General features: G+C 31.1%; 3 protein-coding genes across 4 annotated transcripts; 1 reads left to right on the top strand and 2 right to left on the bottom strand.

Moving 5' to 3' along the window:
- Positions 1–1,226: 1,226 nt before the first annotated feature.
- Positions 1,227–4,773, bottom strand: LOC115697212 (protein ENDOPLASMIC RETICULUM-ARRESTED PEN3). Of its 2 annotated transcripts, XR_004007914.2 has the most exons (3): positions 3,105–4,773; positions 2,656–2,714; positions 1,227–2,095 (listed from the first exon to the last, which is right to left on the bottom strand). XR_004007914.2 is itself a non-coding variant. In XM_030624130.2 (2 exons), the coding sequence occupies exon 1, from the start codon at positions 4,529–4,531 to the stop codon at positions 3,119–3,121; it is 1,413 nt and encodes a 470-aa protein (XP_030479990.1). In that variant the 5' UTR covers positions 4,532–4,773; the 3' UTR covers positions 1,227–2,714; positions 3,105–3,118. The 2 variants fall into 2 exon arrangements, 1 of the variants encoding a protein (XP_030479990.1); XM_030624130.2 differs by having other exon boundaries at positions 1,227–2,714.
- A 1,728-nt stretch (positions 4,774–6,501) lies between these two features.
- LOC115697222 (uncharacterized) lies at positions 6,502–9,344 on the top strand. Its single transcript, XM_030624147.2, has 4 exons — positions 6,502–6,643; positions 7,747–7,898; positions 8,474–8,628; positions 9,024–9,344. Exons 1-4 carry the CDS (start codon positions 6,592–6,594, stop codon positions 9,109–9,111), a joined length of 447 nt encoding a protein of 148 aa, XP_030480007.1. The 5' UTR covers positions 6,502–6,591; the 3' UTR covers positions 9,112–9,344.
- Positions 9,345–14,974: 5,630 nt separating this feature from the next.
- Positions 14,975–16,121, bottom strand: LOC115697224 (large ribosomal subunit protein P2A). The gene is made up of 3 exons (XM_030624149.2): positions 15,915–16,121; positions 15,302–15,531; positions 14,975–15,207 (listed from the first exon to the last, which is right to left on the bottom strand). The coding sequence occupies exons 1-3, from the start codon at positions 16,000–16,002 to the stop codon at positions 15,181–15,183; spliced, it is 345 nt and encodes a 114-aa protein (XP_030480009.1). The 5' UTR covers positions 16,003–16,121; the 3' UTR covers positions 14,975–15,180.
- Positions 16,122–16,691: the final 570 nt, after the last annotated feature.

Here is a 16,691-nt window from a genome sequence, read left to right as displayed (position 1 = left end):
AATAGGTTAATACCTGTACAATGAAGCTATGTTATGTGACACACTTTATCATCAATAAAGAAAGCATTCAATATTCCTTGTTAAGATAACTAGTTCTGTTCTTGTGTGTGTATGGCACTACTGCCATAGAACTGTTTTCGATTGTCAACAGGTTAGAGAGATCATAGTTACAGGATTCAAATCCAACAGGAGTCAATTTGAAAATTCAACAAATCAAAACTAGACCAAGGTCAAGGTTTTGGAAGTCAATTTGAATACATTGAGACGATGAGCTTTGAAGAATCCATTAGATAAAGTAACAGAATTATCTGCACCTGATAATGAACGGTTGGCTTGAACTTTTCATCAAAATCTAAGGTCTTAACAAAGAAAAGAGTACATTTTTAACAAACTTGTTATGTAAAGTACATTTTTAGTAAACCAATTGTATAATTAGATTTGACTCGTGGAAATGGAGTGTAGTAATCGCATAATTAGATATAAAAATTATAATAATTAATTTTACAGTTCAAAGTTATAATTTTTTTTATTCTTGTAACTTTCGTACCAAATTTGGTAACACATCTCTAAATTATTATAGAAAACTATTTGTCATGAAAGATTTAGGAGTAAAGAGTGGGTATTTGGCATTATGAAAAAAATCAATTTTTAAGAAAACCGTTCATTATCTCCTTAATTAAATAAATTTTGATAAAAAAAAACAATGTAATAGAAATGACAAAAACACTAATAAAGCTACTAATAAAGCTTAATTATATATGTGCAACTTTTCTTGGCAATTTCCTAATACATGTATTACAAAATAGTTGGTAATATTAATTAAGAGATTATTTTAGAAATACATAAAAATAACAAAAAAAAAAAAATTACAGCAATACGTTTTACGAAATTTTAAATATTTTTACGATTTTTTTTTATTTTATTTATAGAAAATACGACATTTTTATGTTGTACTCTTGTTAATTTGTTGTTGATTTTTTATAATTTGTATGTTATTTTTTGTTGTTATTTTAATGTTATTTAGATATTATTTTCATGTTACTTTTATATAATTTTCTTGTTGTTTTTGTATTATTTCTATGAAAAATTATAAAAATATATATAAAAAAAAATTCTATAAATGTAAAAATATAATTTTTTTAAAAAAAATAATATTTTTTTTAAAAAGATAGTGTTATGTAATTATCTCTTAAAATTGAGAAGGATAAGTTATTAGTCACCAGTAGTAGTCAATGGAAAAAAGTCATATTTAAGATTTAATTGATTGAGTGATAATATAGATTTTTTTTTTTGTAGGAATTTTACTCTTTTACCCTACACCAACAAGAAGCCTTAATATCAGTATCAAGGTATCAATATCAGTATCTTTGCTCTTCTTCTTCTACATTTTCCAGATTTGAGAGGCTGCTATGATGGGGGAGGAGGTGAACAACACCGAGTGGGATTGGCTCCAATGAAGTTCAGTATAAGTGTACTGCCTACTAGCAGCCACAATGTTCTTTCCTGAAGTAGCAGCACAACCACAAACAATCACATCCATACCAATACTCAATTTTCGGTAGTAATGGAGATGAATTTGATTTGACTAATTACATTGATAGTACTGATCTGTTAGCTAGTCTCATTGAACAAGCTCCTACTTCATTCACATTGCCTGTGACGCATCCACTTTAGTACTGAGGTGATCCCGTCTTTGGCGATACATCAGAATCTCATTTGAGCAAATTTACAACATTTTTGTGGTACTAATCATAGGATGGTCAATTGGTTCTACTGACAATCAACAATGACGGTTGGATCAGATATGTTGACAATCTAGATATGGCTAGAAATTGACTGTTAAGGATGAAGCCTAAGATCTGGGGTGGGCCTTTGCATTCTTGATTGTTTTTTTTTTTTTTTATGTTTACTTGGTTTCCATTGGCTTCCACAGCTATCAATGTGTTCACGAGTTCCCATGAAGGTGATTTATTCTTGAGAGTCAGTCTGGAGAAGGAGGCTGTAAGAAAATCTGGCTCAGATTGTGCAAGAGCAAATATGGAAGCTGGCTGACCAAAATTTAAGCTTGATTTTAACTCGAGAGATTCTGAAAATGCTGCAGTACGAGTCAACACATGTATAAACAAAAAAAAAAGCGTCAACACATGTTCCATTCATGAATTTAATCACCATTCTTTCAATTCTTTCCTAAAAATTTAGTTACATTTACTACCTACAATCAGCATACAACTTAATCAGTACATAAAGTAAACTTGTGCTCAAATACTACTTCCATTTAGCATCCACAAAATATTTTTCCAAGGAGTGAAAGCCATGAGCCACTTGTCAAATGTACGTCGTACCCTCGCGAAACAAAGATACAGAGAGGCACAAATGCACAAATGCAGCCTAGTTGTTGAACAATGATATTGATCAATATAGCAGACATTGCTTTTACTTCTCAGAATGTACAGCATTTTTTTCTTGGTCGGGAAAGGACTCGAATTTTTTTAATCTTTTACAAGTACATTAGTTTCTGACTAGCATTATATGCAGTAAATGGTATACAAAGGTAAAAGTCATAAAAGTCTGATTATATTTACTATATTGGCTTGTAGTGCAATGCAATTTATCATGAATACCAAACACACTGCATAAATTGAAGAGAAGCAATACCTCAAACTTCACAGATCCAAACTCAAGCCTCTCTTCCACTTCCTAATGAAAATTAGGCCCTGAACAAAATGAATGCCACATTCAATTAAAAGGAAGAAAATGACATACGATTGGTTCTAAGATTGGTTCTAAAATTAGCATCCAAGTCCAACCAAATTTCTCAAAATTGAAATTCATCATGCTAACTGGAAAAAGGAGACCGAAACATTAAATTTCCTAAAAAGTTACAATTTATAAATATGCACAAAGTTACATACATTATTCTTAAGCATTCTCGAGCTGTAACATTAAATCCATAAATTAAGGAAACGTGTAGAAAAAGGTGTTTTCATTTTAGTCATATTAAGTTTCGAGAGTTTCCATTATTACACTATAGACAATAAGGTGTCAAAGTTAACAGCAACAACACCAACTTGAAGCAAAAAAAAAAGTCTATTCAGGAATCATACCAAATGAAAAAAGCTCAAAGAAGTGACACAACAGTGGAAGAATTTGAGCTTTCCCACACTTCAATGCCTTCAACATCTTGTCTGCAAAGAAACAATCTTTGACCTCCACCTTCAATTTTCTCAATGACCCCTCTCTCAGAATCCTCCACTTTATCCATATAGTTCCTTCTATACAATCCTTCACAAACCCCACTTTCTTTTTCCATGGCTGCATTTTTACAGTTGGGAACTTTGGACCAAACCTCTAAACCACCATCTCTTCCAACAAAAACTTGCTTGTTATAACAGTGTAGCACAATGTTACCAAGTGCAGTAGTAGTCCTCAAGCTTGGGTTGTTGTCTTGCAAGTATATCCATGGATCCTCTTTTAAACTACGCAAATCCGCCATTGCCAAATCTCCCGACTTGGAACAGACCTTGAACAATGTCGAATCCTCTACATCGACTCCTACATCGGCAAATGGGTCACCAAACCTCCCGCTTCGCCCCGAACCTGGCTCGTTCGTCTCCCAAACCACGTTCCCAGACCTCGGATCCCACAATCTAATGTACCCAGAAAACCCAAATGCTCCACAGGTTACAGAACTTGCAAAGACAATACCAGTTTCCGGCAGCCACGTCAGCTTTCCGGGAACCAAATTCTTTGCCGAGCTACCGGACTGCCGTCCAAGCTCGGACTGTATTTGAAGAGTTGACTTATCGATCACGAGGATTGAGTTCTCTTTATGAGGACAATGGAAAGAAGCGAAAACTGAGCTCGGCGAGTTGGCGATTGCACTCACGCGCGCTTTGAATATACGCGGATCAGTCGGGTCCCTCCAGTGGACGGAACCGACGTTTCGGCCTCCGGAGAAATCGTAGAAATGGAGTCCCGCGGCGGTCTCAGACCCTAACACTGCGAGTTCCGAGTAAACTCGGGAAATCGAGGTCACGTGTTCCAAATGCGTTCGAATTGTTGCCGTATGGATCAGATTCCAATCGTAGCTCGAAATCTGGCCGCCATGGGCAATCCAAAGCGATCCATCATCGACTACAGTGGTAAAGGCTGATGCGATACCCTCGGAAGCGGGACGCACAGTGGAAACGACTGAAGCATCGATTCCATCTAAGGGAGGGGGAGACATGGCAGACTTGAGCTGCGATTCGATTCCGTAATAGAGAGCTTCATCGGCGAGTTCCTGTTTGGAGAAGCGACGAGCCGTAGAAGGTAGACGGTTCGATCGGAGAAGAGAGAGTAGAACGGAGAAGATCGCCGGGTCGCGGTCAATGAAAATGGGATTGGGGTCGGGAGTTGGGCGGTTGGAAAGGACAGATAAGAGAGAGTCTTGTTCACCGGAGCGGAGAGTGGAAACGGTAGTCTCGAAGAGCTTACCGCCGACGTTGAGCTTGATACGGTCGTTGAGGAAGTGGGAAGTTGGGTCTTCCATTAAGCTCTGAAGTCTCTACTAATGGCGGAAACAGAGTAAGCGCTCGTTGTCGTTGGTTGGTTCAGCTTTAGCTCCTTCTTCACTCACTTATTAATTATTATTATTTTTATTTAATAGCTTTTGAACTTTTTTTTATATAGAAATTAACTTTATAATAATTTTTTTCAAACAAACAGAATAAATATCTATTTCTTCTTATCTTCTAATCAATATAAAATATATCTTAAAATATTAAGGTAAAAAAAAAAGATGAAAGCTTTTTAAAAATAATTTATTAAAACACAAAAGTAACGTGAAAGATAAATTTACAAAAATATTAAGAGTCTATTTAGAATTAAGTCTAAGTTATTTTTTAAAAAAAATATTGGAGTGTTCATCTAATTTTTTTTTTGGATGCAAATAGAGTAATTAATTTTAATAAATTATATAGATATAGTTTATAAATCTATTTATGTATAATTAATAATTTTATTCTAAATTTTAATAAATGTATAGACATTATTTATTTAAAAATAATTTTATTAGGATGTAGTATTAAAGATTATTTATTGTTATTGTTGTTATATTTATATTTTAGGCAAATACTATTTTAGATCATGTATTTTGCAAAAATTATAGATTGTACTCTCTATTTTGTGAAATGATAAAATAAACTCTATATTTTCTAAAATTGTATAAATAAAACGCTGAACTTAATAATAATCTAGCCTAGAGGTGTTATGACAAAACTCGTTAAATTTTCTACACATGTCCGTGTTAGAAATTGTCTTTGTTAGTTATATTAAAAAAATTGTTAAAAATTGAGTTTAGAATCTCATTTATATCATTTTAAAAAATACAGGATTTATTTTGTCATTTAATAAAACAGAGAATCCAATTTATAATTTTTGCAAAACACAAGGTCCAAAATATTATTGTCTCTTATATATTTTTTTGTGTTTTGATTATTTTTTTAAAAAAATTTGCTTAGTAACAAGTGTTTTTTTTTTTACGTGGTGAACAAAGTCACACATGATTAACAATGCAGCACACCACAATCGGCGGTGGAGCCCCTCGAACCAGGATAGCTCATCGTCTAACCGAAAGGGCATGTTTTGCCAAACCATGAGCTGCGAAAAACAAAACACAAGCCACATAGAACAAAACTGCCCCCGGAAATATAGACAATAAAGCTATAACGTATTTGAATTGAACAATACCCCATCACCTTGAAAAACACATTCCCTTTATTAATAGTTGTCACTAGAGTTAGCGGGACTGAAAAAAACCACAACACCAAACCAAAAAAACACAGTTATATTAGAATGACAATCTTCAAAATAAAATCTAAAATACAAACTTAAAATTTAACACACAACCCAAATCACTAGCTCAAAATTACTAAAAACTAAAAAACTAACAAAATTTCAAGAATAACTAGCCAAAGGTATTACCCTTTGGCTAGTAATAACAAACTAACACCCTGATTAAAATTGCTAAAAGTCAATAACAAACAGATTATATTTAAAAGGGTAAATTGCGGTATAAATACCTAATGTTTTAGATTTTATACACTTAAATATCTAATGTTGATTTTATTGTATAGAGAAATGTTAAGGAACACCTTAAATGTCAAGCACCATAAAAAATAACATACTATTATTGGTATAATTCAATAACAGGTTTCATATATTTTAATTTAATATAAAAAAGTGCTAAACACTTATTATAATATGGTATTGGACACCACAACATGTGAAATAGCAATTCTCTCCAAATATAAATCCCAAATCTTTAACATTTTTCTGAGAGTTTTCATTAATATAATTTTTTTTTCTTAACAATGTAGTTTTCTTGTGACACTATCGTTGTCGTTTATTAAGAAAGATGTCGTTTTTTCCTAAGAAAAACTTGGATTGGTGGAGATTATGGAGTATTGTTACACGTGCCACAAATTCAGCAACCAATCAAACCACAGGCTTGATATAGCTATAGCTTGTAGGATAAGACAGTTGCGATAACTAATGAATAATCCTTAGTTAGTTAGACCCACAGAAACAAAAAAATTATTGTAAATAATAATGAAGCTCGCTCTCCACTACCCTTCTTCATTTTCTACCTTTATTAAGACTGGTAAGTTTTCACATCTCTTTTCATTATTATTATTATTGTTATATTCAATCTGGGAGATACTTGTTGATATGAATTATTCGAACTATAATTGGGTGTTTTGTTTTATGTTTGAGCATTTGGGGAGGAGAATTTGGAAGGTGGGTTCTTGTGATAAGAGTGATTATTCCAGAATACCTACTCATTGTAGTCCTTTATGGGGAGGAAATTAAGGTTTATGTTGTAATGGGTTCTCATGTTTAAGGTCAAAAAAAGATTGGTGTTCTTATATGGAGAAACCCATTTGTTGATTAGTAAATTTTAGTTGGAGGGAAGAGAGTAATTCACTTAGATGAGTGACATTGTTAAGAGGTAATATCATTAGTTTAAGGGAGATGAAGAATAGAACAATGAGGATTGGTTCCTAGACATAGTGGAAACTAAGATTCCAATACTTGGAAAACTGTAAAGATAGAAGGTAGGAAACTCTTTAACAAGTTTTCTGGGTATACTGTATACACAGATCTTTTGAGGATTTTTAGGTGAGGCTCACAAAATGTAGTTGAACATTTCATTTTTGAGCCCACTTGATAAGCCATTCCAATCTATTCATTGCAAATTAAGGTTTATAAGAGACCAATAACAGATGGTCCCTTGATGCTCATTATGTTCTTTCATATCTTCAATGATAATTGACCACAATTTTCTTATGGAAAAAATCATACTGCATTCACTGAGAGTTATTTCTGTACAAATCTTATACAAGATTGAACCAAGGTAGTGCTTAGTAATTGAACTCCTGACCTGTTCTTAGTCTATATTTCATTTTAAACTTCGATTATTTTGTTGTCATTTCATTTCATGTTGGTAATTCTGTTTTTATTTTGTTGGGATACAAATAAGACTGCAGATGGATTTGGTAATAATCTTAGTAAATCAGATAATCAACCTTGTCTTAGTAGACTGCAGATGGATTTGATTAAATTTGCTATATTCATATTACATACATACATATCTTTACATATATGGGCTAATTCATCTGCTTGGTGAGTTCTTATCTAGTTGATATTATTATTGTGAGCTTCTCACCTTGAATGAATGCACTGAATTCTGATTTTGTTCTTCAGTTGATACGAAATCACAAGAACAAGCGAAAATAGTATCAATCAGAACATCTGCTCTCCCCGAAACAGCAGCTTCTGTTGCAATTGCCGCGACAGTCGTTGGTGCAGCAGCTACCCTTCTTGTGCAGAGAAACAAAGCTGCCAAAACAATTGAGGTTTGTACTTTGATTTTACAAATGAAAGTTTTGCAGAGAAAATGAAATTAGTAATATTAAATAAATGCATTGATGAAATTGTTAACACCCCTATTTCATTGGTGAAGAATGATAATCCATTTTGAGCTGCAAAGGGTATGAAAACAGCAGCAGTGTTTCTCTTTACTATAAATTCATCATTATGCTTGAAATTCATGTGCTTCTTATATATCAGGAAGAGATAGTTCATTTTTTTTTTCTTGAAGAAAATCTCCTTCAACTTCACAACATTAGTATCACATTAGTACTACATCAACAAGCTTTTTAGAACAATGAATAGAATGCAACTAATGGGAACATTTGAAATAATTTGTATAGTCCAGAGAATTTTTTTCAAAAGAAAAAAACATTTAGGGACAAAACTTAGTGCAGAGTAAACAAAACTTATTTATTCTAGTAAATAATATGGTGTAAGAGTTTTGGTTATGTAAATGAGCTTTAGAAAGTCTCTTCTCTTCCCTAATAAGATGTATCTGTTTAGTCTGGTATGGCTCTTTCACTGTTGGAGTTCTAAATTTTTTTTGCTTTTTGACAAGGCTGAAGTGCCTCTGAAGACCTGTGAAGATTGTGATGGTTCTGGTATATGTTCTGAATGCAAAGGTGAAGGATTTGTGCTTAAGAAACTATCCGACGAGAGTGCAGAGAAGGCAAGACTGACAGCTAAAAATGCAGCCACTCGATATACTGCAGCGTATGTTATCTGCTCTTTTCCTCTTTTATACCATTTCAATTCATATCAATTTGGAATTGGCTTATCAAGTAAGTCATTAGATTACTTGCAACGAAAGGAATTGGAATGAAAATAGTTTTTCTTTCTCGTTCTCTCCCACAACAAAAGAGAGCCTTGAGTTTCTATTCCTTCCTTTCCTAACTCTTAACTTACTTTTAAAAGCTGCTTTTGGGATTCTGAAGTTCCAACAACACTTTTGTTGCTAGTTAAGTAACCAATGAATTTTAACTTTTAGCTGGAATTAACTTTTGGAAATTTGTCGAAAAGGGCTTCCATTCCTAAGAAGCTAAACATAATCCATGCCCTCTTTGATAAAATGCTATAACTGAGATTGTGTAACTTTCATTGTCCTTCAGGCTTCCAAAGAAATGGAGTTACTGTACAAAATGCTCTTCTGCTCGGTCGTGTAGTACGTGTGGCGGTCGTGGGAAGATAAGCTACTAGTTTGTTTGTAATCATCCTTGTGCAGAGATCCCAACAGAGGAGACAAGATCTTTCATATGAGTCATGAAGGTAAGGTTGCATCTGAGTTTTTTATGATTTCATGCACTTTAGTTTCCTCATTAACTCTATGTAATATATTAGGCTATTAGAATGATACATTGTTTTTCCTTTTAATTTTTCTATTGTACCTGTTTGACTTTACCATTAGAATCAATTTTTGTTTTGTTTTTCAATAGCTTCATTTGATGAGGAATGTACATATTTTGTGTTGTAATTGTACTTTTGTTATTGCAATATTATTATTTATTCATATAGGAATAGGATCAACCTTCTTATAATGCTTTTGTATACATATAATTCTTTCTTGTGGAGAATTATGATATTCTCTAATACCAAAAATGTATTATAAATACAATTCTTCAACTTCTTCATATTATCTCTCTTATACCAAAAGTATAATTACAAACACAAACATAACTGTACTTTCGTAAAAAAAAAGTTAAATCTATCAAAATGTTGAAAAACTGCATATATATCCTTATTTTTGTAAATATTTTGTCAATTTTTGATTAAATACGCTTAATAATTTTTGCTAGTTTGTGGTTCTCAAAGGTTGGGAATAGGGTTGGGTTTTAGTTGCCCATTTATGTGACAAAAGTTTGAGTTTGAGATACTGAGTAGAGAGTGCGAAAATATGTGCACAGTTGAGAATACTAATTGTATGTTATTTTGATCATTTGATTGTTGAGGCTTTTACCTCTTTATCAACGAAATTGTGCTCGTTTTAGGAAAAAATAAATAAATAGATAAGTAAATTTTTACATTATACCATAGAATTATGTGATTTCTCTTCTTTATTTCTTTATCTCAATCATTTAAATTATATCTATTCTATATAAAGTATGTCTATATAACTGAATTCTGGGTTATGAGAAATTCGTGGGTGACTTTTTATTTATATTTAATAAAATAATAAAATATTATTTATATATAATAAAATAATAAAATAAAAATAAAACAAATCTGATTAATATTTGAACTGATATTTGATGTTTATCATTTATCTGTTTTTATTTTTTAAAAAAATACTTGAACTTACCAAAATCTATAAGAACAAAACCAATGAAGAAAATTTTAACAAAAAAATGAACGAAGAAAAAAAGTGTCATAAACATTATTGAATAATGGCGATTGCCAACACAAGAATTTCAGCACAAAAAATTATACTTGATCCCTAGACAAGATTATCATCTTCCAATCCGAATAGTATAAATAATGAACAACACCTCATTAGTTATTCTAGGAGAATGATGCATGGTAATGTCAAAAAAATCATTAGATGATAATAATATTTCTCTAACAATGATACTCTAAGTAAGAACTAAGAAATATTGTACCGTTTTATTTTTAAGAGCATGAATAATATTAAGACAATTGGATTCTACAATCAAGCTCTTATTCTCCTATTAAAAAAAACACATTAATATACATGTAAATGATTCTTAGTTTTACAATAATAAATTATTAATAAACTCACAATTTCATAAAATTATAAAGTAGTAATTTCAATTAATTTTTAAAAATAATTTATAATTTTTTCAAAGTATTGGTTATAATTATTATTTCCAATTTTATAAAAAATAAATATAATTTTTTTTAAAAAAATAATTATTAAAAACTTGCCATAAAAAGGTTATTAGATTGTTACCTTATTAATTTTTGTTAGTGCCCATCAATGGGTATTACCCATTTAGAAGTGTTCTATATATATAAAGTATTTTAACTAAAACATTTCACATTATAATTTGTGAAAAAGAGATTTTTTATCTATAACTTTTAGATAGATGTTATCTTCAGTTATCAATAATTTAGAGATTGATTTTTAATTTTTTTTTTTATTTCACACACATTTAAGTTGTGTTTTCTTTAGTATTTGAACATGAATTTTTAGTTAATTTTTGGATTATCTTAAGAACATATTACACTTAAATTATCAAGTTTTCTTAAACACTATAATATATTACATCCAGTATTTACTTTTAATTGTCAAAATTATAAATTACATTATTTAGATATACATAATAATAATCTCACCTAATAAGTAATAATATTTTTTCTTTAATTGTTAATTATATCTTTTAAATAAAATAAAAAATACCTAACATAAAATTAGTATACGTGGCTCGTACGTAACTTTTTACTAGTTTTATATAAATATATATATATATATATATACTAGTTAGAAGTTACGTGCCGAGGCACGTAAATATTAGTTTTATTTAAAGTTTAATTCTTTATTTTTATTTAGAGTTCTATAACTAAAGGTATGATTATAAGAATGATTTGTTGTATCAAATTGATATTTGTACTATTATATTTGATTAGTAAAATATAATTGTGTATATATAAATCATAATAAAATAATATTTATTATTTACTTATAAAAAATTTAAAGGAACAAGATATAGGTTTTACAAAATTTAAAGTAAATATTATGTAACAAAAATTAAAAAAAATGTGCAAAGCACGTATACTTAATTTCATTTTAAATTATTTGTAAAAGAAATGACAAGTTAAAAATAAATAATATATCCTCATCCAAGGACATAATAGCCATGTTTCTAAACCAACATTTTTAAGCAATAAAAGTGCACACTACCATTCCAAACGAGTATGTTTAGTTTAGTGTAATGCCTTTATATTGTAATGGAAATCTCAACAAAACCTGCAAGAAACAGAACCCTTGAAATGAGACATTATTACTGTTTCTAACCCCAACATGAAATTTGAGTCGAATGAGAAATATCTTGGGGCAACAAGATATAAAATTCAGTTGAAAATCTTGACCCATCATTTCACTATAATAAAGAAGTCACTTGGGAGAAGCTCTAAGAGATGGTATTCCATTTCTAAAGTGGTTTATGTTATCTTCATAGGTTTGCTTCTAAGATATATAAAGATTGAAAGATTTTTTTCTTTTTACCTCGGGAGCCCGGAAGCCTTTGGTTCCAACACAATGACCTTCTTTCTTGAATTTCCGATTCCCTAAAGTTGAAAAGGTAAAAAAATGATTCAAGTAAGCTTTCTTACTGGGGGAATCCATATTGTCAAAAATTACAGTAGAAGACATACCTTTTTTTTTTTTTTTGAAAAACCAGTAGAAGACATACCTCTGTTCATCAATTGAGAACTCCCAGCACCAGGTCCTGTTGAAACCAGGGGCATTGGAGTAAGATAAACAAGTGTTTTATCCACATTTTGAGGAGAAGCAGCGATTCTTTTTCTCATGGGAGATAATACAGCTGATGACTCATGATTTAGATTTTGCCTTGCTTCCTGAGCCAGGTTGATGAGCTCCTTCCTACCTTAGCATGGCAAAGGTTCCCTCAATCTGTCAGCTGAAGTAATGCCAGAGCCATCTGCACCTTGACTTTTGCTAACATTCCAGCCACCCAAATCATTATTACGAGTTTTAGAAATCAAAGCCTTTTTCTAATGTTCTTCATATCTAAAGTTGACTTGTAATCATTTGTTGTCTTGAGGCGAGCTGTTTCTGAAGATTTAGTATTTGGTAACTTCCTATCTTTGGTTTGAGTAGAACTTGTGCTAGGAAGTTTGACTTGATCAGTGCGAGCACTACATCCTACCCTTGATTTGCCTGTGAAACACATAATTCATCGTCTTTTTTGGTTAGTGGATCACATTTTCATGCAATAACATGACCGAGAAAATGAAGAGATAGATTAAGAACAGGTATCAAGATTACACTAATGCTAATTTCATTTAGATCTCAGAGTGGAGATGAAGACTCACCAGTGTTTCCATATTTCTGATGTAAGTCATGCCAAAGATAGAAAAAATGAGTTTAATGAGATAACATATCATTGCGTGTATTATGCAGGCTTTATAAAGAATCAGTAGGCTTAAATTAGATAATAGACATGGCGGAATAGCAGGGCAAGTGCAGCTTACCATTGCCAGGTTGAAATCAATCAGGTAACCTTTACTGGCCTTACGAGAGAAGAGGAAGTTTCCAGGTTTGACATCCCTGTGGATTACACCCTGCCAACCCAGAAAAATAGAGCGTTAGAAAAATATACTAACATAAAATTAGTATACGTGGCTCGTACGTAACTTTTTACTAGTTTTATATAAATATATATATATATATATATATATATATATATATAACATACAGTAAAAGAAAAGAACAAGAAGAGAGAAGAGTGTAATTAAGTAAAAAAAACAAGAGTGTGTAATTAATTAAAAAATACAATCTTCTCTACATCTAAAGATGCAGAGTTGCCTTCTTTGAAATAAACACTTGTTGGGAGTGCTCAAGTTGTACTCGACATTCTTTGTTGATTGAAATATGGATAAGCAAAGACTAATGAAATACTAATATGCAGTGGCAGACCCATAATTTAAAGTGAGGGGGACATAAATAATTTAAAAAGAAAAATATAAAGTGTAGTTAGTGGGATTTATACCTTTACTCTCTAACCTATTTGTCATCTACCTTAACCATTATACTAAGCTTATTATTATGTCTATAAATATCATCTTTTAATACAAATATATGCTGTAACTAATTAAAATACATATACATTTTTTTTCCGATTTTTTTTTGGGGGAGGGGGGTCGACTGCCCCTCGCTACAATGTGGGTCCGCCCCTGCTTTTATGGTTTTTTATACAAATGAATATGCTGTTTTCTTGAGTCGAATTGTGCATTTTTCATTTGTAAACTATGACCATTATGCAAAAAAAATACCAAAACTATGACAAATTACAAAATATGTTGTATTGTATAATACAATATGAAATTTTGAATTGTATCAAAAAAAAAAATATTATATGAGAAGTGCTACCGTTAACCTCTTATTATAACCTCTTAGTCAACTTTCACGTCCGAAAACACATGGAATATTTTTTTTAACGAGAGCGTTACAACATCATTCCTACAAATTTTTGAAATATTTCAAATAGTTTACAATGTCAAAAATATTTTTGAAATTTTTTAAACAAGCATGGTAAATTGAAATATTAAAAATTCTATTTTCGGTATTGTAAACTATTCAGAATATTTCAAAAATTTACAAAAATAATACTATAACTATAACGAATACCACTACTAAAAAAAAATTGAAAAAAAATATTTCAACATGTGGTTTCAAACATAAAAATTGACTAAGAAATAGTAACAAGAAGTTGTAATTAGCATTTTTCTTTAATAAATATATTCTCAATATACTTATATTAGGCACCCATATATATATTGAAAATAATGGATAAATTTGGCTTTGTCAATACAATATGAGAACTTCAACCTCTTAGTCAAACTCCACATTCAAAATCAATCAAATGCTGAATAAAAATATATAGAGAAACAATTTTGTCTCGTGATGTACTTTCATCAGAATGTATTCCGTAGTACATAAGATGGATTTCAAGGTACGTTATCATTTTTTAACCCTAATTACCCCTAAATCAACTTCAACGCTCAGATCAAATAACTCTCCCCCATGCTATCATACATCACAGAATACATTCCGTGAAAATACATCATGACACAAAATCGTATCCCTAAATATAAATATATATATATAACTTCTTATTTAATACATACATACATAGTCATTAATTTCTTAAAACTGCCCATAACTTTACTAAATAAATAATTAGTCATCAATTCGCACAAAGCCTCAAACCTCACTCCTACCTTCACCACAAACACTACCCATAAAAGATTGAGCTCCTCCTCACAAAAAACATAACCACTAAACCAAAAGAGCTTGTCTATTTTAAAATGTTCTTTTTGAAAAAGATGGTAATGAGAATAGAACAAGGAAAGCCAATGCACAAGACTAAAATCAGGAATAAAATAAAACACTAAATGGCACAATTGCAATGTTACAAATATTAAGCTTAAGCTGAGGAAAAATATGCAGAGGAAACAAATTCAAGATAAATTATCCCTTAAGTGTTACAACATTGCTTCCTCCTCTAAACATCTAAAAATAAAACAAAATTCCAATAACAAAACCTCAAAATCTTCATATCAAAGCTTTTAGTCGAAGAGACTGAAACCCATATCCTGAAACAAAGAATACATAATAACACACCATTAATGAAAATTCCAAAAGATTACTAAACAATCAAAACCAAATAGCTTAACCAACAAAACTTACATCATCTGATTCTTCCTTCTCTTCCACCTTCTCTTCCTTCTTTGACTCGGCTGCAGCAGCTGGGGCAGCGGCTCCACCTGTGGGTGCAGAGTAAGCAACAGCACCACCACCACCACCAGATGGGACTGAAGCTAGCTTCTCCCTTCCAGATGCAATTAGCTCAGTGAGATCTTTGCCCTTAACCTCAGACAAGAGGAAGCTAATCTTCTCATCCTCTGCCTCAATTCCAACTAAGCCAAACAACAAAACAGATTCAATATTCTTTCTCATAATACTCGTATTAAAACAAAAATCAAAACTTTACCCAAAAGTTTAAATACCACCCAGTCATCTTAGTCTCCAAAGATTCATAATAGATCTAGAAAACCCTTAACAACAAAAATTGCAAAGCAAAACGCTAATAATCTTCCAATATTCATGGAAATGGAGTTAACCAAAAATAAGCTATTTTCCTTGTATATACAGAGATATAAATTAACATAACCTAATATCAATTAATAAAACAAAAATCTAAGGTTCCATAGATATGCAATTTCTTACTATTATTATTACTACTAATAATCCTCAGATCTGTTATTACGAACAGAACCCAAAGATTGGCACTTAATCATACCTGAACCGAGAATTTTTTTCAAATCAGTGGCGGAAGGAGCAGCGTTTCCACCCAAAACGGCTAACAAGTAAGCGGCGATGATCTTCATCTTGATGAAGTTATCGAGAAAGAGAGCTGAAGCGAGAGAGAGAAATGAGGACGAGTAGAGAGAGTCGCTTTGCTAGGGTTTTGAAGATTCGGGCCTATTTATAATACCAAACCATAACACAAAACTACGTCGTTTTAGTCTAACATTATTATTATTTATTTTTAGATAAATATCATTTTGGACCCTGTGTTTTGCAAAAGTTATCAATTGGACCCTCTGTTTTGTTAAATGACAAAATGGACCCTGTATTTTCTAAAATAGTACAAATAGGACCCTGAATTAATTTTTTGTCAAAATAAAATTTAATTATAATCCGATCTAAAAGTGTTATGACAAAATTGTTTACATTTTCTGTATCTGTTCGTATTAGGAATTATTTTCAAGTTGATTATATTAAAAAAAAATTATCAAAAATTAAGCTCAGGGTCCTATTTTTACTATTTTGGAAAATACAGTGTCTATTTTGTCATTTAACAAAACACATGGTCCAATCAATAACTTTGGCAAAACACAGAGTCCAAAATAGTATTTTTTTTTTTTTTTTGATGAATCAGGAAAATTGTATTAGCTCACAAACTTTTTACATCCTAATAGCACCTGAAAAAAAAAACAGGCCTAAGTTATGTATCTATACAAATTGTACAACGAAAAACAATCAGTCCAAAATAGTATTTACCTTTTATTTTCTG

Source organism: Cannabis sativa, chromosome 7 (genome assembly GCF_029168945.1).
Source record: "Cannabis sativa cultivar Pink pepper isolate KNU-18-1 chromosome 7, ASM2916894v1, whole genome shotgun sequence".
Classification (NCBI taxonomy): domain Eukaryota; kingdom Viridiplantae; phylum Streptophyta; class Magnoliopsida; order Rosales; family Cannabaceae; genus Cannabis; species Cannabis sativa.
The sequence above is the reverse complement of the archived record's forward strand: the minus strand, read 5'-3'. Positions and strand labels throughout refer to the sequence as shown.

Coding starts and splice junctions, on each gene's coding strand:
- LOC115697212 (XM_030624130.2), bottom strand. CDS start 4,531: ATGGAAGACCCAACTTCCCACTTCCTCAACGACCGTATCAAGCTCAAC.
- LOC115697222 (XM_030624147.2), top strand. CDS start 6,592: ATGAAGCTCGCTCTCCACTACCCTTCTTCATTTTCTACCTTTATTAAG. Junction 6,644..7,746: donor TTCTACCTTTATTAAGACTG/GTAAGTTTTCAC, acceptor TTTGTTCTTCAG/TTGATACGAAATCACAAGAA. Junction 8,629..9,023: donor GCCACTCGATATACTGCAGC/GTATGTTATCTG, acceptor ATTGTCCTTCAG/GCTTCCAAAGAAATGGAGTT.
- LOC115697224 (XM_030624149.2), bottom strand. CDS start 16,002: ATGAAGATCATCGCCGCTTACTTGTTAGCCGTTTTGGGTGGAAACGCT. Junction 15,532..15,914: donor GAAAAAAATTCTCGGTTCAG/GTATGATTAAGT, acceptor TGTTTGGCTTAG/TTGGAATTGAGGCAGAGGAT. Junction 15,208..15,301: donor AGAAGGAAGAATCAGATGAT/GTAAGTTTTGTT, acceptor TCTTTGTTTCAG/GATATGGGTTTCAGTCTCTT.